The 23,415-nt window shown below is 35.7% G+C and overlaps 1 protein-coding gene and 1 pseudogene across 9 annotated transcripts; both read right to left on the bottom strand.

The window, feature by feature from the left end:
- Nucleotides 1-610: 610 nt before the first annotated feature.
- On the bottom strand, nt 611-6,574 carry LOC149514481 (protein FAR-RED IMPAIRED RESPONSE 1-like; annotated as a pseudogene). Its single transcript, XR_016328462.1, has 13 exons — nt 6,557-6,574; nt 6,428-6,460; nt 6,296-6,360; nt 6,089-6,242; nt 5,306-5,393; nt 5,154-5,177; nt 4,899-4,994; nt 4,568-4,791; nt 4,417-4,487; nt 2,457-4,333; nt 1,665-1,733; nt 1,271-1,345; nt 611-939 (listed from the first exon to the last, which is right to left on the bottom strand). The product of XR_016328462.1 is annotated as a protein FAR-RED IMPAIRED RESPONSE 1-like (transcript).
- Nucleotides 6,575-7,161: 587 nt separating this feature from the next.
- LOC111298232 (protein CHROMATIN REMODELING 4-like) lies at nt 7,162-22,012 on the bottom strand. Of its 8 annotated transcripts, XM_022893025.2 has the most exons (12): nt 21,309-22,011; nt 19,848-20,187; nt 19,033-19,134; nt 18,113-18,907; nt 16,854-16,955; nt 16,717-16,747; nt 13,991-16,638; nt 12,665-12,822; nt 11,047-11,161; nt 10,752-10,837; nt 9,740-10,400; nt 7,162-9,620 (listed from the first exon to the last, which is right to left on the bottom strand). In XM_022893025.2, exons 2-12 carry the CDS (start codon nt 20,061-20,063, stop codon nt 7,587-7,589), a joined length of 6,948 nt encoding a protein of 2,315 aa, XP_022748760.2. In that variant the 5' UTR covers nt 20,064-20,187; nt 21,309-22,011; the 3' UTR covers nt 7,162-7,586. The 8 variants fall into 8 exon arrangements, with proteins under 8 accessions (XP_022748760.2, XP_022748759.2, XP_022748756.2 ...); XM_022893024.2 differs by having other exon boundaries at nt 13,991-16,747; nt 16,854-16,952; nt 21,309-22,012; XM_022893021.2 differs by having other exon boundaries at nt 13,991-16,747.
- Between the last annotated feature and the right edge of the window lie 1,403 nt (nt 22,013-23,415).

Genomic DNA, 23,415 nt, shown 5'->3' with positions numbered 1-23,415 from the left:
AATAGGGAAAAGGGAAGGCAAGAAGAGTACCGTGTGCAGACCATTGAGGGTCGTGTTTGAGAGTCAGACATGGCTTTGGTTGAAAGAGCATTGCAGGAGCTAGCGTAGCTCGAGAAAACGAAAGCGACCGCAGACAATCTAGTACTAGGAAGGAGAAGTGAAAGTGTTCCTTTGAAAGGATCGGGGTATGGTGTTGAGGTTCTTCGCCGCGTGGCCAGTGTTAGCAGTGGTGGCAGCATAGTAGAAGAAGAAGCAGCAGTCCGCAATATATCTATGTTTCGTCCCACACACATTTTCATTCTCCAGTCTCCACTTAGCAGTTGCTAAGTGTTTAGGTTCAAAGATTCAACTCGTCTCAGTTTTATCGCATCCGTACTCCCCTTTTATGTTCACTCCTTGTCAAATTTTTTTATTTTTTAATTTTTGATTTCTCACATTGCCTTTACAAATCTTTATTTTTCATCTCTGCAGCTGAGCATATGTATATATACACTCTTACTCCTATTCCTATTTATTACATAGAAAAATCAAATTAAGCACTTTGTTTTTTTTCTTGTTTTTTTTTTCTCCCAAAGGCCTTTGTTTGACTGATAAAATAAACAAGTAAAACTAACAAAAAAATCATAAATTACAGTACGATTTTAACTGTCATCCTCAGAGACATTAAATGGGTATGGCAAAAGAATACACTAGTGTATAGTATAATTTGCAAATGGCTAAGCTCCTACAAGAGAAAACCAGCATGGCTAGAAAACATCCCCACAAGCTTAACCCTTAAACAACATTTACAAAGTTGCTGTTGCTGAAACACCACAACAAAGAAATATGTATTTATAGTAAAAGAAATAAAAAAATAAAAAAAGAATTTGTTAGCACCTTCAAGCCGGTATGTCACGCAGCAGATGTGCAGTGAATGAATTCTTTAATGCCCGTCACTTCCTGCAAATACATAAACCTCAACACTCAACCCTACATCCAAAATAACAAATAATTCAATAAAACTTTCCGGTTAAAACTTTGTTTCCTTTGGATTTGAAAATTTAGGACTCTAAATTGCTTTCCGGACCTCGTTCAGCTGGTTTTAACTTTGAACCAAAATTTTTACATACAAATGTCTTGCAGCCTTAATTAATTTAAATGCTTGAAAAAAAAAAATCACTAACAAATATCAAATAACTGTGGTTGCTTATTGACCCTAAGTTTATTGATGACAACAATCAATTACTAAGTCAAATACTTCAAACCTTTGTTTGACAAGTTCTGTAATCACCTAAGGACAGAAGTGTTTGAAATGCTCTTTTGATGCCATGCTATGCAACTGCAAGGATTCTACATTGGTTTGGTCCTGAAATGAGCAAAATCCTGATGTAAGAAACCACAGAAACAAAATACCACAAAATTCCGAACAGCATCTTGAATATCATGTCTTGCAAAACCATCCTGAATATCATATCAACTGGGAATAGTTTGTGGTTGGAACTGTAACTGTTCCTGTAAAGGAACAATAGGCACTATCATTTAACTAGCTCAATTAGCTTATACAAACACAACAGATAATTTGAGGAGAGCTCAATACAAGGGAACCATACTTCTTGTGGTATGGCCCAGGAGCATGAAAAATCATTACCCTATAAAAGGAGCAATCACATAATAGAAAGCCATACCATCCCTTGCATTCTTTGTTGAGTGATGTAATGAGCATCATGTGGTGGGGCAATAGGGTTCAATCGTCCCTGCAACAAGATGAAATCACACTGATAAGGAGTTGTGCCAAAGATAGAACATAAACCAACAAGCTTGTTAAACGATGTGATTTATTTTCTATGTTGATTATTAGAAGTATATAAGAACCAAATAAGATTCAGATTTAATGGGTTGAACTATTTGTGAATAAGCTTATAGGTGAAATCCTTAAATAATCATATAAGGACATTCTTCTAGGGGCAGGGGAAAATCTCATACCATTCCCTGCACAAGTTATTGAGTGCCAAAATAGATATTAAGAGCAGGAGTTCTTGAATTCAATTGTTCCTGTAAAAACAATCCAAGAATTTTAGAAAAATTACTCATGGTAAAAAGGTACAAGTTTTCTTTTCCATATTATGGTCACTGCAAGACTATACCATACCATCCTACAAATGCTCTCTTGTGACTCATAAGAACATTCAAGACTCAGCACTTGTATATTTGATTGTCCCTTCAGCAATTATGGAATTCACATCAAGATATTGCTTTATAATAAAATTGACAAGCAAAATTTCTTTGAGGAATAGAAGTATGTTAAAACAAGGATACAACCACCAATAACCATTTATTGCCAGCTGTCAGGCATCCCAGAGTTTGAGATCTCTGTTTCTCGATATCCCTAAATGATACAGAACAGATATCATGAAAATCAAAGAACTTGGTAAAAAATTACAATTTAATAATAATTTAAAAAAAAAAAACTCCTTGACCTGTCCTTTATGGGATGTATTAATCTTTTTTACTGCCTTAGTAGTGCTGTTACTTTGGTTCACTTCTTCAAAGTGATGAGGGCCTTGAGTTTGTGGTAACATTGGTCCTGTTACACTCTGAATTGAGTAATTGACACTCTCACATTTCCTCAATGCTTCATCCAGAGCATCGAGTACAATATTTAACGCTCTTGAGAAAGAGACCCTTCATCACCCAATATAAAGGCTCGTTGGCAAAGATCATTATAATGTTGCAGTCTACTCTCAAGGACATCTGACCGTTTTCCTGTTGTTTGTCTCTTATTTGCATCCTTTGTCCAATATTTCAATATATGTTGTGAAGGGATACTTTGCACCCCAGACAACTGTAGAATAATCAGTATATGTCGAACAAGGAAAACCATTAAATTCAACATAAACAAGATATATTTGATGTTGTATCATTCCACACCAAAATGAAATGTTGATCTTTTTCTACGTCTTGAACCTTGAAAGTTTGAGTGCCTCCCTCTTCACTTTCTTTTCTTGGATGACAAGCAATCCCTCCCAAAACCTCAACCTGGAATTTTTTAAATATTGCATGTGTTTACAAAGGTGCCGTTTGTTTTTCAAAAAGGGATAGAGATTTCAATCCAAGTGGTTTATGTCAAGTTTGCAAATCAGCTTTAGCTTCCTCTTCAGACTTCTCTTGCAAAATTGTTTTATACTGATCTAAGAACTCTTTTAACATAGTTTTCCTTTGCAGATATTTTTCAAAGAGAGAGCTAACACTGTCAGACTGTTGCACTGTAGATATCCCTGCAAGAAAAATGACTCATGTAGGTTGGTACCAATTGTTGACGATCTTCATATAATGATTGAAACCAGATGTCATTTCTTAAATTCAATCCATCAACCAATTGCCACCATTTCTTTTCAAACTGTTCATCTGTATAAGATTTAAAGACGCATTCATCAAATTGGGTCATGAAACTTTCCTGTTGGCCCGTCATATAAATAAGCCTCTCAGGTATCTTCGCTCACAATATGCACAAGCAAAAACAATGTCGGGAATCAGGAAGGACCTCTACTACAGCTTCTTTCAACGCTTTGTCATGATCAGTTGGTATTACTTTTGGAGCATGTCCACCCATTGCTCTAAGCCATGCCCGCATGAGCCAGACATATGTTAATTTAGTATCATCAGCAACTAATGCACACCCAAGTAACAAAAACTGAAAGAGATGATCGACACCAATAAAGGTAACAAATGATAATTTATATTAATTCTTGATATATGCAGTGTCAAAAAAAAAAACCACATCATCAAAATAGCCATAATCAAGCCTTCCCTTGGCATCAACCCAAAACCTGTTTCTCTGGTGCTCCTCGTCATTGAGATCTATAGCATAAAAGAAGTTGGGATTTCATATTGCATATAGAGAAAATGATCAAGCAAAATTTTAACATCCCCCTCCTCTAAACCCAAGATCTGACAGCCACGTAATTGATTTGTGTCACCACCCTTATGATTCTCAAGTTTCTTGTGCCCACCTGATTGTCCTTGTCTAGACATGGAAACATACATTTTTTTGGTTCTTCCAGGGAGAGCATGTAATGTATAAACATTAATGTCACCTAGACCTAAATTTCTATGACTTCTGGAATAATATGCCTGGTCTGCGAATATATCATGGTTATGCTCCTTTATGAAACCATGAACAATCCACCTTCCATCTTGCCTTCTCTTAACATGCATGCCAACTTTGCAGTCCGTTTTTGACCATGATCGACTAACTCAGCCTCTTTTCTTCTTGACAGGAATGGTTGTTGCAATAGCAGCACTTGGAACAGGTGCTGGAGTCTCCACTCCCCCAGACTCTTGGTCATTTCCATATCTGGAACATACAAATTTTGCATCAATAAACTTTCCAGATATTCCTGATCAATGGCTAACTTTTATTATAATGGTGAAGCCTACAGATTTGGCATATTCTTTGCAGAATGAAAATGCTTCCTCCTTTTATTCAAATTCCATTCCATCACAAGGCTCTAAACTTTTTACAGAATTCAAGTTTATTTCTTCTCCAGCACCTAATACTGCTGCACCAACATGCGGTCCCGCATTTTACCTTATCAGTCCCGGCAGTTTTAATAGAATTCATACAGAGACTGGTTCTGTCTCTGTCGTGTCTTCCATCACCACTATCCATCATGTTAATGTTAGCATTAGGAGTGTTGTGTTCCTTATGATAGTCTTTGGAAGGGCGTTCAAGATCAATCCCCGTGGGAAGCATTAATGAACCTTTTCTTAAAGCAAAGTACAAAAGAGAGACAACCCACACGTTAGAATCCGCTTCAAGAGGGAGACATACATACAATCAAGTACTGAAAGTAAACTTCACAAATCAATATAAAATACTTCAAATTCAACTCAAGTGAGGAAGATAATGCAAATCCAACATATCTTAGCACAGTTAAATTCAATAAATACATGAAAGGTTGAAACTTTGACAACCATATCAGTAATTGGGTCGTTAGCAGACATTATTAGTAATTCTTTAAAAAAAAAGACAAATTGAGAGAAAATTTCAATCAAGAAGAAATAAAGTAACGCAAGAAGGAAAATAAAACAAAATTATTGAATACTGTACAAATTGAAAGTTAAGTAAGTAACTAAAAAAAAAATTAAAGAAAGGGCGAGAGTGAGAAGTTTACCTGAGTTGAATAAGGAGGATTTACCTATAATTTTAAACAGAGAAATTGTTGATGAATTGAGTAAGAGACAATTTTTTTTTTTTTTTTTTTTGGGTACTAGGTTGTGATTTTGGGTAGGGCACTGGCAGCATAAGATAAGAGGACCGGAGAACGCCGTACTCGTAATGTTCGGCTTTTTCCATACTCGCTGGTGTAGGCAGCCCGGCCCACATTAATCCAAGTAGTTGAGGTTGGAGTGGGCTGTCCCAAATTTATCAGCCCAAATGTAAGGAAAACGGGACAAATATAATAATATCCAAAATTTGAAGGCTGACTTTAATATATATATACATATATATATATATATATATATATATTCTTCAATCCATGACATTTGAGTTTTATATCAAGAAGTTAAAAAAGGGTTTGTGTGGATGTATCCTATATATAAACACACTAACAACCTAGTCAATAATTGCTATAAAATACTTAAAACTAATTTCTTTTCTTTTTTTTTTTTTCAATTGAGTTGCATGGTGTCTAATCCCCAACTCATTCTGTAAACCTCTCTCTCTCTCATCTTATGCCTTCAAAAAAACTTAATTCTCATTATGATTGCTTTTAATTAAATATATGAAAAATAATCATTAATTTATGAGAGTAGCAACAATTATTGATGATGATTAAATAAGAAAATTAAACTAATTTTTCTGATTATTTTCTTGTTTAACTTATTTATATAAATATTTAAAAAAAAAAAAAAGGGATTCTATCCTTGCTGAATAAGATGAGGCGAGAGAGACAGTGAGAAAGTTGTGTGCGTGTGTCACACCCCGCATGAGCTCCATCAAAGCCAAGGGTTGAGCACCAACACCAGGAAGTCAGACCCTCGTTTAAGCACCAGGCCGAACAAGTTCATGTCAGAGTTTGGCTGATGCTGAGCCTAAAATCCTTACGCAAAAAATTTCTAGAAAGCCCCGGAATGATAATGCTGGCATTTCATAAGTGAAGACTCTAGATAAATTAGGTACAGGGCCAATAGTGCAGGCATAGAACCTCTGCAAATGGGTAGATATACTGTAGCACCCAGACATGAGAGCCTGAAACTTTCTGAACCCAATGCACCACAGAGTGCCTGATACCAGTTCCCTTCTAAAGATTACCCAAACGACTGACTAGGGACCTTGGAACCCTCTAGAATGTAAATAAGAGTCACACACTTAGCTCCCTAACGACCACATAGACCAAGGGAGTTCATGTATAAATAGAGGTGTCCCCTCCCCTTAAGAACATACATGAGAGTTAGTAATTTTGTAAACCACCCAAAGCTACTCAAGCACAATTGTATAAAGCTATATTTTTTCAGCAATAAAGAATCTTGTATTCTTTCACCAAGTGACCTCTTAGTATGCACACCCACTAACTTTGTTAGAGGCTGACATAGATATACTTGAATGACAATTTCCTGCCTAAGGCCGGACGATTGCTAAGCTTAAAACAAAAGCTTGTGACACGTATGTGTATGTAAAACCCTACCCTCAGCTCGCAGGACTTAATCAATCAACCCCCGATCTTTTGTGTCTGTCTTCTTCACACTACAAATCTTACCGTACTGTTAAGTACTAGCATTTGTTCTTCAGAATTCAACAAAAATGGGTGTTTTTTCTTCACAGAAAAAGAAAAAGTGAGTCAGATATATGTCTACTACTACTATTAGTAGTATTTATCATTAATTACCTACACGACTATATTTTTGCTCTATTTGTATAATAACTTCACAAAAGTAATTGTACATAATCCTTCCAAAGTTTTACTAACATATCCCTGAATGGAATGGAGTTCATGCAATTTCTAATCAGCCTTTACCAGCACATAGTAGGAGAAACTATCTTCGCCTCGGAGAAAATTAGTAATATATGGGACATTTTTGCTCAAGTTTCCATTCTTCCGCTGCAGCAAAAAGTAACTAAATCATGTGTTTTATACCCACGATCCATGCCACACCAATCATTACTTTAATGCCACAATGTAAAAACTAGAATGATTTTTCGCATTCAGGAAGATAAATTTTACAATAATGTGAAACAAAAAATGGCACAGCTCAATCAGTTTGGAGAGAATATAGGTGGCAGAAGCTTACCGCAACATGAAAGAAACTTCCCTCCAAATTCTATCTCTTGGTTAGATCAGCCGAATGAAGCTCACTATGCAGATGAAAATTTCATTGTTTGCTCCACAAATCATAGCGAGCTCTCAAACTGGAGGCAAGACGATAAAAGAAACAATTGCAAAGCAGGCAACACTATATATTTCATTTCCTCTTACAGAAACTTTACACTAAAGATATCCTAAATGATCCTATATATGCTAGTTAATCACTCATTGCATCACGCCTACAAAAATTCGAGCAAGTCAAAGAATAATTATTTGTCACTGTTTACTCCTGTATAACAGCTATGTTTCATGGTCACTCACAGGATGATCTGACACAGTGCCTTCTGATGATATTTCCTCTACATCAAACCGTTCAGGATGAGAAGGATCAGACTGAGTCTTGCTAGCATCCCCACTATCAGGCTTATCTTGACTCTCTGAAGGCTGATCCTGTGCGTCAACGGACTGGCTCTGTTTAGCTTTCCCTTTGTTAGACACACCTTGTGAATCTGGATATCCAACTTCATTAACAGATTGTGGCAATGGAAGCTTGCTATCGAGTAAGCTAGAATTTGCCATGCCAGAAGTTGATAACAAGTGCGGGCCTGGGGCAACACAAGATGCTACCAGTTGAAGCACTTCAGGGGAGGGGGATAATCCCATGTTTGATTTTTTGGGTGGAATTAGATAAGCTGATGAAGACGAGGGATTCACCACACTTAAGTTAAGAGGAGGCATGTTGAGATCAGATTCAATATTAGGAAGCCCCACAGGTCCAGTTATTGATTGTGGAAGCAGTTGAAATGATTGGGCCAATGGAATTGAGCACGTTGGAGGGAGGCTACTACTTCCAGCTGCATCCGGTAGGGCCTGCCTCAACACATGGGACTTCCGTTTCTTTTTCTTCTTTAGACCACATCTCGGATCCTTGGGTTGAGAAGGAGGGGGCCCTGGTACCACAAATGGGGGAATGGTTGACTTATCTTCTCCATACAGTATGCGAACTGACTGAGCAATTGCTGACACAGTGGGCGGCAAATCAGGATCTGGTGTTTTGGCAGGAGCACTAACAGCTTCCAGAAGCCAGTGAGGTAACTTGTTCTTAGAAGAATTATCTCCAACTACTTCTTTTCCTTTCGAATGGGAAAGATTCAGCCCTTTAGTTGGATCAGGGAGAAACCCGGAGCTGGCAGATTCACCAGTTCCCCCATTATTGTGGGAATCAGGCAAAATATGTAGTGATCTATCGAGAAGACTAGGCAACTTTCCATACTTCATTGAACCATAATCATCCTCCTTCCTGTGTAAATCAAAGCTACTGGAGCAATACAAACTTGAACCCAAGTTGCTGGCTCCAAAAGAGTTGAGAAGAAAAGGTTTCTCACTAGGTACATTGGATGATGAGCCTGGCCTATCAGAGGGTCCAGCAATCGAATCTCCAGAAAAGTTTGCATGAAATTTGCCAGGATTCCAAGATGGAATATGAGGAAAATGATCATTTTGTAAACCAAGTTGCTCTGATGGCTCAAAATGAGGCAGGCAGGGAGCTAGATCACTGAAACCCAATTTCATATCAGTCAGGTGAGTTTGAAATTTTGATGGTGCAACAAATCTACTACCTTGCAATGCCCGCGTCATCATTCCATCAGGAATGCTCGGAAACAAGGAAGAAGGTTTTGTAGTTTTTGCTGGCTTGGTGAATTTTGGTACTGAAAAAGATGATCCATCCAAAATTTTCAGTTGTTCCTCCTCCCACCTAGTTGCTAAATCTTCTGAAGTTTTATACTTCGAAAATTTTAGCCTGGGGTCTCTAAGCATGGCATCCCAATTCCCTCGTCCATGTCTACGAACACCAATCCAGAGAAAATCAAGTTCATCCTCTGACCAGCCCTCTACCTTTGATTTCCTTTTATACAAGTTCCCAGATCCAGATCCAGTTCTCATCATAATATTTTCAAGCACCCTCCTATGCTTTTCAGGAAAAGCAGAAATGGATGGCAACTGACCCAAACCCAATGTAGGAGGCATTTCCCTCTCTTGATGATTATACCTAGGCACATCATGTGGAGGGAATTTCAAATTGGGCAGCAATGGCATTGTTGGAAAGTCTTGCATGGACTCATTTACAGCATCAAGCCTACTCCCTAAGGATAAGCTAGGCAATAGGTCATGATGTGATGTGGTCATGCTTTTGGTAGGAAAGGGAAAGCGGAGCAGCAATTTCTCATCAAATGGTAAATTAGGCAGTGACATTTTTTCCTTAAAATCAGAAAAACTACCACCAGAACTTTCTAATCGATCAAAAACTTTTCCTTGTGGAACAGCAGGAGCATACTGCAAAGAAACAAGTCTTGTCATCATACGTTTACATGGACCACAAGGTTTTGCATTTGAAAACTTAAAAAAAAAATAAAAAGAAAACACAAACAAATTGGAGAGGAAGAGAGAGTTACCAGGCTAAATGGGAGCCAACTATCTTGGTTTCCATTTTTAAGACGCATAACTTCTGATGATGCATCTTGCAATTTAAAATTGTCCAGGGTAGTCTCTTGACCTTTTGCTTCTTTCTCAGTTAAGGGTCCGGTAGTTGGAGCCAAACTGAATGGAAACTCTGGTCCAGTTTCTGGCCTGCTTTGCTTGCCATTTGATCTCAAGATGTTTCTATGATACGAGTCTGACTGATTAGCACTGGGGGCAAAAAGCCCAAGAACTGGCAACAAGTTGTTGCTTGGTAATGAATTTGTATAGCTTCTGCACTGATGATTGTTACTTGTAAGGATTATCTCAGGAGAAGACTGATGAAGAGAATTAACAGAAAGATCCAATTGACCGCCTATTTTATGTTTTGACAGCCTCTCAAACCTTAAAATTGAATCGGCCTTGCTTTTTGGTTCATCTGATGACTGAGCAAGTTTGTCATCCTCCAAGTCAATTACCAAACACTTTTCTCTATGAGGCTGTCGAACTGATTGATTAACATGATCCCCTTCTCTGTCATTCATGGATGGACACCGAGCTACTGACTGAAGTCCAGGAAATTCCTCACTTGGAGGAAATTCTTCAATTGCATTCCTCCTAGCAAGCCGTTGTTTTTGTCGAGCACGGAGTTTAGTACTGTCCAAAAAGGATTATAAAGTAAATTAATGCATCCACGATGTCAAATATTGAAAATCTATCCTATTAATTTACTTGAGAAAGTTAACCCAAATTGTATCTCTGAAAGTAAAAGATTGAGCATATAAATGACTGCCAACTAATTCAACGAGTTCCCATTAGGAGATCGTGTACATTCTTCTGCTGACGTACAACTGTTTAACCACAATAAATTCATTACCTGATTTAACAATCTATCAGAAAACAATGCATTCAAATTATTGCCAGCAAAGTAATTTTGACAATAGTATTTTGCAGGCATCTCAACAGAAAATTAAACAAGTGAAATTCTCGGAAAGAATGTGAACTTACTACTTTGCTTTAAGAGCTCGTCCCGCTGGTGTATATTCCCGCTCTGGCTCTGCTTCTGGCTCCTTTCCTTCTTCACCACCACTCTGCTTTTTAACAGAATAACAAGTTGCAAACGCCATGAATCAGCAGTACAAAAACTAATGTAGCATACTTACAGATTACAGGCTACTGAGCAAGCATGCATGTAGAATAATATAAGTATGTCCATATATTTGAAAATGTTTACATATTATTAAGGATCAATGAGAAAAGCAAGTTTTACATATAATCCATTGCAGAAAGCAAAGTGATGTACCTCACTCATTGTTTCATTGTGATGGGAAGCATATGCTTCTCTATAAGAGACGGCTTTCCTTTGTCGCTTCCCTCTACCAAGGGCGGCTTCCTCCTCACTTTGATACTTCTCCCACCTGTTACCCAGTAAATCAAGCAAGAAAGTTCAACACAAGGAGTCCAAAACATAAACTCAACTGCCAAGAGGGAACTGAAGTTTTTGACATTCATTATGATGACTAGTTTTGTTATTACTTCCTCTAACAAAAGGTCAATCTCATTTAATGTTTAAATCATTTCAAGTGGATTTAGTTTATTCTTATTTCCTATGAGAAAAGTTCATTTGAATTTAGTGTTCGAATTATGCATGACTTACTATAATTTATTCAAAAGTAGATACATCATAAGCTAATTAGATGGCTAAATTGCGGGAATGCTTCAAATTTAGCACACAAGATTTTTATAGATTAAATATTAAATGCATTGATTGTTTCCCAAAGAAACGAATTGCATTTAAAATAATGAGGTGTAAGAGTTGCTATTCTCACACCAAACATAAGTTAATATCTACTCGTTATTCTATTTTGACCACTCATTCTGTGGAATAGCATTTATTATTTCTGAACAGCCCCCCACAATAATTCATTTATCATGCAAGTTTTGTTTCATTCAAAAACAATGGCCAGTTGTGAATTGTGAATCATGCTATATCAAGCAGGGAAGTAAAAATTTTGGACTATATACAGCTATAAATTTCATCTCCTGTTGAAGCTCCATTGGACCTGTAGAATTACTACTATGTACAAAACCAAAAACCAAGATAGTGGAACAAAGAGCAGGAAATATGAAAGATCATAATTTCACATTAAAAAATCAGATTTGGAGGCAAAATTTACTTATCTCCAGGTACAATGCTGTAAAGATTTAGTAGCACCAAATAATGCCAAAGAAACTACCAAGACATTCTAAAAACTCAATATACAATCGGAAATTTCAATCACCCAAAACCTGAAATCTCAATAGTAAAAAAGCTCAATATCCAAATCTACTAGAAACTGGAATAACATAGCTATTTATAGCCTACATAAATAAAAAATGCCAAATTTAACCCCAAACTCCCTAATAATTCATTAGATACTAAAAATTATGTTTGAACACAAAATATATATATATATATCAATAAAACAGTCTCTTTATAGTTTAATCCATCTATAAGCATGTTCTTGTACTGCATCAGGCAGTCTAAACCTGCTACTGGCTCAGCTCCAGAACAGTGCAAGCAAAGAGAGCCATCCCTATCTAACTTAACATTTTCAGACAAAAGTTAAGGGTTGCATCTTACATAGCTTAGTGAGTTAACAACAATGTCTTTCCTAACATAAAATGAACAAAAGAAGGAAATTTTCCCTGGTGGAATGCTGGGAGATCCTCATAACTTCAACAAACTCAAATTCCTCACTGTTGACCTCATTCCATCACGCTAGTCAGTGCATAAATTTAATCATATTCTTAACTATTCTAATGGGTTTTTCTGTGCATCAAAAACTTAGATCTTCCTGTGCATTTTAAAGTAAGGAACCTTTAGTTCAACAGTTTTTTTCACAAAGAAGACATGGAGCGGAAAGAAAAAAGATCTTCACCTCACACGCAAAAGTCTGTCCCATTCATTTTGTTCAGTACCATTTAATACATTATCTTCTTTCTTCTCAGAATTCTGCACAGAAATATCATCAGCAAAAGCTGGAGGTGATTCAGCTCCGCCTGGTTCATCTGCTGTTTCATCATTCCATTCCACCAACTGCACATGAAGAAAATGACAAAATGTTCGATAAAACAAATAACAAAATTCTACTGCTTTCTTTGAAGTTAAAGTAAGTGCAAATGATAAAAACAGGAAAGATCTTATGCAACCAGAAATAAAGATAAATGACAAAATGTTCGATAAAACAAATAACAAAATTCTACTGCTTTCTTTGAAGTTAGAGTGACTGCAAATGATAAAAACAGGAAAGATCTTATGCAACCAGAAATAAAGATCAAAGACTAAGGACATTATTAACAACCACAAGAATTTTTGCAGAACAATAAGGTCTCATCAGAAGCCAGCTTTAAGATCCTACAAAATGGGGGAGGGGGGGGGATATAGATGGATTATGAAATAGAAATACATAGAATAAGCTATCAATTTCAACAATAAAAAATTCTCTCATATAAGCATGAATTCTAATGTAGGCCTATCTGTGCACCAATTAGGAGAAATGAGCTTTTGGATTTGGGAGAGACCAAAACTTCTAGAGGTAGACCAAGAAAGACGTTGATGCAAGTAATAAGAAATTATATAAAGATTAAGGAAGTAGATGAAAAAGTTGTTTTTGACAGAAATGAGTAGTGCAAGAAGATTCAAAACTACAAGCTAACATTATTCTTTTTTTTAACAATTCATACAACCAACCCTAGAGTTATGGGATACAAGGCTTAGTTTTTGTTGTTGTTGTATAAGCATGAATTCTCCAGGCAACCAAGTTTAAAAGTTAAACAGATGCAGTAACCTCAACAACAGACTCTAATAGTTGGCACTAACATGCAAGCTTTTATGCAAAAAAAAAAAAAAAATGCTTATAAAATGTAGACAATCAGTTTTACAACCTAAAGCTACAAAAAGGCTTTAGCCTTGCCAATGCAGTTCTAAACATTTGTAAGCAGGTACAGTTCGCAACAACTAAGGGGTAGACCCAGCAGCTTCTAGATTGACCAACCAAACCTAGTATTTTAAGCTCAACTTTAAAAAAAAATTAAAAAAAAAGCTTCAATTAAGTAGGACACTTCTATTGCAAACAGAAAACGTAGAAGCAATAAAACAGTAGCTTCAAGGGTTTTATGAAACAAATGCATCAGTTTGTATCAACTGATGAATGTATTAACATTAAAACCACACATCTCAACATGATATGAGTATAATACTTCACCTTTACTGCACCAAGCATATCATTCTCCAAATCACCCTCAAGAACATCAGTTGATACACACTGAAGGTTTGAACGATCAAGCAATTTTGAAATTGCATTTTCATCCCACACAATCTTGTTGTTGCCATCCATACATTTGTCCTGGTACACATCTCCCAAACCACCACCCCTCTTCCGGTGCTTATGTTCTTTTTCCATTAACACATCTTCTTTGCTGCCATTACCTTCACCTGAATCTTTCCCGCTAGAAGAATCATTGAATAGTTCTTCAGTTCCCCACCGCAGAATGTCTTCCACTTCCTTTTGAGATCCAGACTTGTTGACAAACAGCTGATCAAGCATTAGCTTCTTTTTAGCAAGCTGCAAGATGCGCTCTTCTACACTGGCACGAACTACAAGCCTGTACACTAAAAGTCTGTTTGATTGTCCAATTCGATGTGCCCGATTCATAGCTTGGATGTCAGCATGTGGGTTGAAATCAGAATCATAAATTATAACAGTGTCAGCTGTGGCCAAATTGATCCCAAGGCCACAAGAACGTGTTGATAACAAGAAGACAAATCGGCTTTTATCTTGGTTGAACCTTGTTATGGCTGTTTGGCGATCAGCAACTGAAACAGAACCATCCACTCTCTCATATGTTTTAGGGCCAAATTCTATGGTCAAATAATCCTCAAGTATATCAAGAAGCTTAGTCATTTGTGAAAAAATAAGAACTCTATGGCCATCTCTATATAAGACTTTAAGCATGGAATGCAACAAAGTCAACTTGGCTGAAGCTTTTATACGCATTTCATGAAGAAACTCCACTGATCCAGACTCAGGCTCAGTACCTGGAATGAGATATGGATGATTACAAACCTTTCTCAGTTGCATCACAATGTTTAACATCGACTGCTGTGCAACCCCTTTTCCAATATTTCGTAATATCTGGTAGTTCTTAGTTAGCATTGCACGGTAGTATTCAGCTTGAATGGATGACAGCTCAACAGGCACCATTCGTTCAGTTTTAGGGGGAATATTTTGCATGGCATCCCTTTTAAGCCTTCTAAGCATATGTGGAGCGACAAGTTTCTTCAACTCCTCCACCTTTTCCGCAGTTGTAAGATCATTGAACTTCTCCTCAAATGAAGATAAAGAAGGGAAGGAAGCTGGCTGCAAGAAATTAAGCAAGTTATACATCTCACCAATGTTATTCTGGAGTGGGGTTCCAGTCAAAAGAACACGATGTTGGAAAGAGAATGTGTTGAGCAAGCTAAACAGCTTACTTCCCGAATTTTTCAAACGATGACCCTCATCAACTACAAGAACTTCCCAAGGAAAACCACGCAAATGAGAGGAGTCGGCAAGAATCATTTCATAAGTAGTTAAAAGAACATTAAATTTGTAAGAAGCTGTTCTCTTATTCAGTTCATTTGAATCACTGGCATGCCATTCATGCTGGCGAATGACAGCTCTTGCTTTTGCACAACCATGATACTCCACAACATTTAAATCAGGAGCCCATAGTGAAAACTCAGCAAGCCAGTTAGGCATGGTAGAAAGCGGAACCAGCACTAAACAAGGTAGAGTAGCTTTAAACTCGAAATAAAGTGACAAAATAAAGGCAACAGCTGATACAGTTTTTCCAAGCCCCATCTCATCAGCAAGTATAACATTTTTGGACTTATGCCAGCATTTACGCAACCAATTGAGTGCTTCAAGCTGATGGGGAAATAGTGAGCCTCCCTTCAGTTCTTTAGGTTGCTCTGTCAAAGTAACAATATCATGCTGCTGATCCCACTTTCCCCCAGATTCATCCTTTGCAGCATCTTTTTCCAATGTTTGGCGTTCAAACTGATCAAACAGATCAATCAGATGAGAAGATTGTTGAACAACAGGTTCATCTAATCTTTCCCAAGTGCATTCATCGTATGGAAGACCAGTCCACTTCACAAAAGCTTCCCTCATACCATCGTTTGAAATGCGTAGAGAAATAAACCGCTGAGGCTTCCTCCACTTTTCCTCACAGAAATTTATCACGGCTGTACCATACTTGGCCTTGTAACATTCTAGTTTTCTCTTTGCCAGAACTTTCAACTGGGATTCAGAAACCCAACTATTATGAATATGGGACTTCCCCACCCATTTAACAAAAAATTCATATGATATTGTCTCCCCATTAGAACATGCAGATTCAGTCGCAACTGCCTCCTGAACTTTATTTTCGGCACTGCTACTTATTTTCATTTCTACATCCATCTCTTTTGTTGTTGAAGGCATTTCACAATCTTTTGGAACTTCAGCAGTACCATGAGCTTTCACACTAACATCAGCATCCACCTCTTCTACAGCCATTTTTTCATTTCTTTTTCTTGAATTAGCTACAGTTACAACAGATTCATCTTGATCCTTACCATTTGTGATTGCACAATCTGAATCCTTGGCATCTTTGCTCAATAAGTCCATGGAATTCCCTCCCTTGCATTTTTTAGTTACAGACCTTCTATATACATATGTTTTATCCACTCTGACATCATTCTTAGTGCTTTCTTCTTTATCAGAACTTTTCAAAGAATTAGGACAAACCTCAGCAAGATTTTCAGCAGCTGCTATATCTGAATCAATATCACAAACAGAATTATCTTCTGAAAGTCTGTTTTGATTTTCTGCAATTAGCAAATCATCAGAATGCACATCTTCTGCAAGTGCTACAGACGCATGATGCAAAACACTAGCATTGTCACCTTGAACCCGACAGCCTAGAACTCGATCAACCTGTGAAGCAGATAAGTATGGATTGTGGGGACCACAAAGTAAAGAGTCTATATTCAAGACAGAAACAATGATCTTTGATACAGCCATATAAAAGAAGTCAACTTACCTGCTGAAGTTCAGCACGAACACTGTCTTCACATATCAGTGAGGCATCCATAACCGCTTTATCTGACTCATCTGACTGATGTGTTGCTTCCTCAGAAAGCTTCTGATCAAGAAAATAGCAAGTATTAAACAATCAACAAAAAGAATTCCAAGAGTAGTCAGAATGAAGCGATGCATCAACAATGAAAAAGATTGACATACGAAAATAACAATGATATTTATGTACAAAATCATATATTGGTGCATTTGTGTGTATGTTTGTGTGCATGTATCTACAAGGCATTAACTTCAGGAAGCCACACTTAAATGTCCAACATAAACAGGGACTTGGTAATAAATCGTTTTGGCAAAAAAAAAATTTTAGATGCAACTGAACAATAAGAAAGAAGATACATCCTAAGGTCAAGGTCTAAATTTATGCATAAAAAGGGAAATTATAATATCAGACAGCAGGATTTAAGGACATTTATCGCACTGATATAGACAAAAAAATTGAACACAAATATAAAATCATCAGAAACTTCTTCCACACATTCTAGTCGGAATATGCAGAACATCTGAAGTTTAGAAAACAAGAAAAAAAAAATTAAGAAAGACAACATGTACAAAAAAAAAAAAGGCTTACATTTAACTCTAAACTATTGCAAATAATGCAGGAAGCAAACCCTCTAACTCTATGGCATAAAATCTTGAAATTGACATCTAATAGTTCAAGAAATAAGCTACCCATCTTAAATTTGAATTTGTATGCAACATAGCAAAACAAGTAGACAACTGAAAACAAGTAGCATATTAAAGAATGTAGTGAAATTTGGAGGGGGGAGAATCTCAGCAAAGTAGACGTAATTGATAGATATGAAAAAGTAAAAAACAAGTGAATGTGCCAAGCACCTTTCTGGAATAAAAAATTACAGACCCTAGATGTGAGCTCTGCTCTTACATCTGGGTACATATGCGAATTGGTAAAACATATAAGACAAAGCAACTAATTATCTTGCTATTATCTCCCAAAAGAATACTTCTGACAACTATATGGTCACATATGCAATAGTTCAGTTCAGAAGAGAAGGGGAAAATGGAGCAAATTCATTGAAGCAAAAGAACTTCTAAAGGGTTAAAATATCTACAAAGCATCTTTTAAAGATAATCATTATCATTCTCTATGTCATTCACTCCAAAAACCACCTGAGCATATACAATAAAATAAAAACCCTCCAACCACCCAGTATAACAAAAATAATCTAGAAGGTAATAACATACCTCATCTTTTTTCTGAGTATCAAAACTCTTGTTTCCATCATCAACCTTGGACAAAGATGCAGAAACCCCATGATTAACAGGTTTCTGTTTGTGATGAGATTTACTAGATCCAGGACCAATATTATTTGCTTTGGACCCTTTTTTTTTCGAAGTACTAACAGTATGCTTTCCCTTATCTCTCTTACACTTCTTCTGACTTGCCTCATTACTGACTTTCTGCTTTCTTTTTCTATCTTTCCTCGTGGCTACACCAATTGCAAGAACAATTTTATTTCTGGAAGACTCATTATTGCATGGCAATTCATGCTTCGCTTCAGATGCTTCATCATTTTGCTGTGACTTTGTGCTTTTAGAATGCGACAAAACCACTTTAGCAGGAGGAGTTAACTTCCTTTCTGTAGATGAATCTGTTAGAGATGCATCAGGCTTCTTCCCATCATCAACATTCACACACAATGAACCACCTTTCTCAGCACCACCAAGGGATGTGAGAATTGGCTTGGGGATACAAAGTGAATCTATATGCGAGGTTTCTGCTTCCTTTTTCAAAGTATCAACTCCCCGAGCTAAATCAGATTTTCCTTTGCTAGAGGAGGATCTTTTCTTTGCAATAATGGACGTTCCAAAAATTCGGGACACTTTTTCAGTAGCAGGTGACTTTATTCCAGTTTGAGCTTTTGTCTTGATAATTTTTGATCTTGCTCGCTTTGAAATTGAATCCAGATGGGCAATGGGCTTGAGTGGATTGGTCTTCTTACAGCATTTTGGGCATTGCCACTTTCCCATTGGAATGCGCTTCAATGATGAATAACACAAGAATAAAGAAAAGAAAAGAGATATAAAGGAGTCAAAAAATAAAATAGCTAATACAGCCACAAAATAAAGAAGGGGATAATCTCAAGTTAGCTATCATATTATACCTTAAGAGGTGGATCAAGGCATTGAAGATGATAGGTCCTAGGACAACTATCACAACACAACAAGTTGCCACCAACATCACAAATCACACATTCATAGTAATACTGGAGACCAAAAAAAATAGCAAGGAAAATATGTCAGAAGCAGTTTACAAATGCCTATAAAACACAGTCAAGACACAAGAACGCAAGCAGATGTATATTCCATTGGATTTTTTTTTTGAGCTCCATCAATTATTTTTCTCTTCACATTAGCATGCAGTATGATACTATAATGATGTTCTTTGTGTTTCCAACAGCAGACTTGTGCATGTTTCTCAAGCAGAACATGGCAAGAGGGAGACAAGTAAAACAATGAAATTCTTTTGAAAACACAATCTCTAATTATGGTCAAAGGTTCTAGAGGTCACATGAATTTGATGCATACAAGAAAAGAACCAAGCATATCACTGTAAAAAAAAAAAAAAAAAACTGATGAAAACCCAATTCCACTAATAGCTATTATTCTGAGCAAATTACTCTTAACTTGGGTGAAAAGTGATATTCAATTGCAGCATGCATGATTCAAAATTTAACTTCTGGCATGTGGATTATGATAATTGAGAAACACCTAGCTAAATTCACAACACAATCAAATTATAAGCAAAATTTAAACATATTGACAAGAACATTTCCCAAAAAAAGGGGAAATGAGGAGATTCTGTAGCTACATCGACCACGCACAAACATAATTAAAAGCCATATCAAATAAGAAAAAGAAACTAAATTGCAATGAGGGAAAAAAAAATATGATAGAACAAGAATAAAAGACAACATACCCCATCATTTCCTTTCTTTTTAGATGACAACTGATCAGAGCTCGTTTCAACTTTTAGCCTACATTTAGCTGAAGTACTTCTTGAAGATTCTGACGCTACTAAGTTCTCTTCTTTACCATTGGCAAGGGATGGTCCACACAGAAGCTTTCTTCGTTTGCGCTTCAAGACCCAGTTTCGGTTAATCATTTTCCTATTTGATGAACTGGTATCCTTCATCCTTTGTTAATCATGGTCTTACATTGTGGTTATGAACAACAGAAAGCATGTCATGAGTCACTTCTGGAGCAATAAAGATACAAACCTGCAATCTTAGCCACTGCAAAGACTAAATGTGCAGTTCCTACATTTTCAGCAATATCACTCATTAGAAACAAAAGCAATTAGAAGGCAACAATAGTTTTATTGCGCTGAAGAAGGGTGAAGCACGCGCATAAAGCCACAAACACATTGAAACAAAAGAAAGCTTTATTTATAAAAGAAAAAAGGGGGGAGAGAGATTGGAATCATACTGAGTTCATTAAAACATGAACTCATAAAATTGAATTTGTCATTGATTCCATTTTAAAACAGGGTCTCAAACTCAAATTTGGATTGCAATTCTGATTGGCAACCAACTTCAAGTTGCTGCTAATCAACTATTCAACATCTAAGTTCACATTATTCTCGGTGTTTATATTTGGTTTCTAAAATGTCAAAGTTGATGTACCAAGATCAACAAGTTAATTAAACTAGAGTCCACAGAATTAATCCATGTCCATGCCACAGCAAACCAACAAGGTTTTGCTCAAAAGTGAACACAACAGTCAAACCAAAGTCGAACTCCATATTCTACATAAAGCAGAAGCAGAAATGGAATTTCATAGTAAAATAGATAGGACTAGCATCGTTAATCGAGACACTATCAATGTGATGAAAAATTAAGAAACGAAAGTAAGAAACAACATTGACAGTGGCTTAACACTTTCTAAACACTCAATTCAATCAGCAACAATGACTGAATGCAAGCGTAAATCCCAGTGGTAAATTGAAACAGCTTTGGAAATGCAACAACTAAGACCTCTTATCTAATCTAGTCTAGTCTAGTCCAGGAATGAAATGAAGCATCTAAACTAAACAATTGATCATCAAATGCAATGCAAATTAACACAAAAATGACCAAAATTGAACAATCACAAAAACTCAATCCATGCATAACACATTCAGCTTACATTGAACACAAAATCCCATTTCAACAAAACTCAACTTCATGTACAAAGTCACTCAAGAAACCCAATTCCCAAATCACTTCAAAAAACACCAAATTTCAATCAAATTATGAACGCAACCTCACAACAAGAAACAACGCAGCACATTCAACAAAACATCAGAATAGACAAAATAAACAGCTTAAAGTACCTTTATTAGAAAACCCCAACCCAAAAATTAGAAATAAACAATACCCAGATAGAAAAAGAAGCTTACCAATCTTCTTTATGGAACAACAATCAAGCCCAAGCGGAATAGCATCAAGACTACAGATTAAGAGATGCAAAAGATAGGGACGAAGAGAGAGGGGAATTTGGGTATAGCAAGCATAGAAAAGGGAGAAAAGAGAGAGAAACAGAGAAGACACAAGAAAAATGAATAAATATAGAGAGAGAATTGAAAAAAATAAAATAAAATAGAATAAGAGATATAGATGCAAGTGTTTTTGTAGGGAGAGAGAAAGAGAGCATATGGAACGGATTCGCCGGGGTCATAGGAGACGGGTTACCACTCTGACATGGCAGCGCATGAGAGAAAGAAAGGGCAAGGGTAAGCTAGCTCCCCTTCCTCTCTTTCTCTTCATCTCTCCTACCTAACCACTGATGCCACGCCACGTGGATTTATGAGACGCCGCCTTCCGGTTTATTTCTTTTTTTTTTCTTTCTTTCGCTCTATTTTAATTTCCTTTCTCTTCTCCCCGACCAAGCTAAGCCAAGGAGAGAAACTTGCTTTCCTTTCTCTCTTGAATCCTCATAATCGCCGCCATCCATTGCTTGCTTGGATGGATGGAGTCCTCTTGTTATTTCTTCTATCTTTAATCTTTTCACTTTGCAGCCTTTTTCCCTTCACTCTTTTCCTTTTTTTTTTTTTTTGAGTTCTTGCATGTTTGTTGTTTTTTTTTTTTTTTCTTTTAAGTTTTTCAATCAACTTTTGATTTCATTATAAAGGTTTGCATTTGTTTTTGAATAGTTTTAAATTTCTCAGAATGATTTTAATTACTTTTATTAGTTCAACTTCCCGCGCAATTAATCAACGCTTTTTATCCATAATCATAATTTTTTAATCAATTTTCCGTTAACTGTAGAAAGATATTCATTAACTATGATTTTTTATCAAACAGTTAAAAAGTGTGACGTGTAACATGTTTTCTTATGACGGTTAACTTATTGAAAGATTGACAATATATAAATTAAGTATATGTGTTTTTAAAAATTTTTTTATTAAAATTGATTATTTTTTAAATTTATTAATAAGTCATTGAAATTGATATTTAAATATTATAAGTTAACAAAATTTATAATTCTAATAAATATATAATAGAGGTTTAAAAGTAAGTTAAAAATAAAAAATAAAAAATTCAGCTCGGGGTTTAAGGGTTAAAAAAATTGAATGAAAAATTTTGCTGGCATTAGGCATCTTTCTCAATGAACTTAACTACGGAAGCCTAATGTTAAAAATTAATTTTAAAATATTAAAATTATATGAATAAGTAAAGAGCTAATTAAAAAGAAATTATATTAAGTTATAAAATAATTTTAAGATATGATTTAAAAATCAATCAAATGATTTTAGAATTTTAAAAAATCTAATTAAGAAGATTTTTCATGTAAATAATTAAGAAGATATAATAAATAATCGATTGTTTTAACAAATAAAAGTGAGATATAATTTTTGTATAAAATAATAACTGATTGTTAACTTATAATTAAAAATTAATCCAATCAATTACTGATTCTAATATAATCTATTGTTATTGATAAAATGCTATTTTGAGAACTGATTTAGGCCATAATAGTTGATTGCTATTGAAAATAAGCTAACTACCCTAATGGTGGCCATTAGTAGAACCATTTTAAAATTTGATAAAAATCAAATGCTATATAAAACAATCAATTACTCATGTAAAGGTTGCGTTTTATAAATTAAAAGGAGCCGATTACTCCAAAGAATAGTTTATTGTTATGTTTTAGATAGTATTTTAAAATTTGAAATTACAAAAAGGATAATCAACTATCTACTGTCTATTGTTATATATAAAAAGTTAAAATTGTTAGAAATGTGAACATGATTTTTTTTTATATTAAAAATTTGACAATTTAATGAATTAATTCATTCTTAATTACTTTGAATAATATATTTCTAATAAAAAAATCAATTGCTATGTTTCAGATATCATTTTAAAAATTGAAATTACAAAAAAAATAACCGACTACTCACAATCTATTACTATATATGAAAAGTTAAAATTGTTAGAAATGTGAAAATGATTGATTTTAGAAATAAAAATTTGAGAATTTAATGAATCAATTCATCCATAATTATT

This window comes from Durio zibethinus, chromosome 16 (genome assembly GCF_047325235.1).
Source record: "Durio zibethinus cultivar Kanyao isolate XHJ-2024 chromosome 16, ASM4732523v1, whole genome shotgun sequence".
Taxonomy (NCBI): domain Eukaryota; kingdom Viridiplantae; phylum Streptophyta; class Magnoliopsida; order Malvales; family Malvaceae; genus Durio; species Durio zibethinus.
Note: the sequence above shows the minus strand (reverse complement) of the source record. Positions and strands in the feature narration are given on the sequence as shown.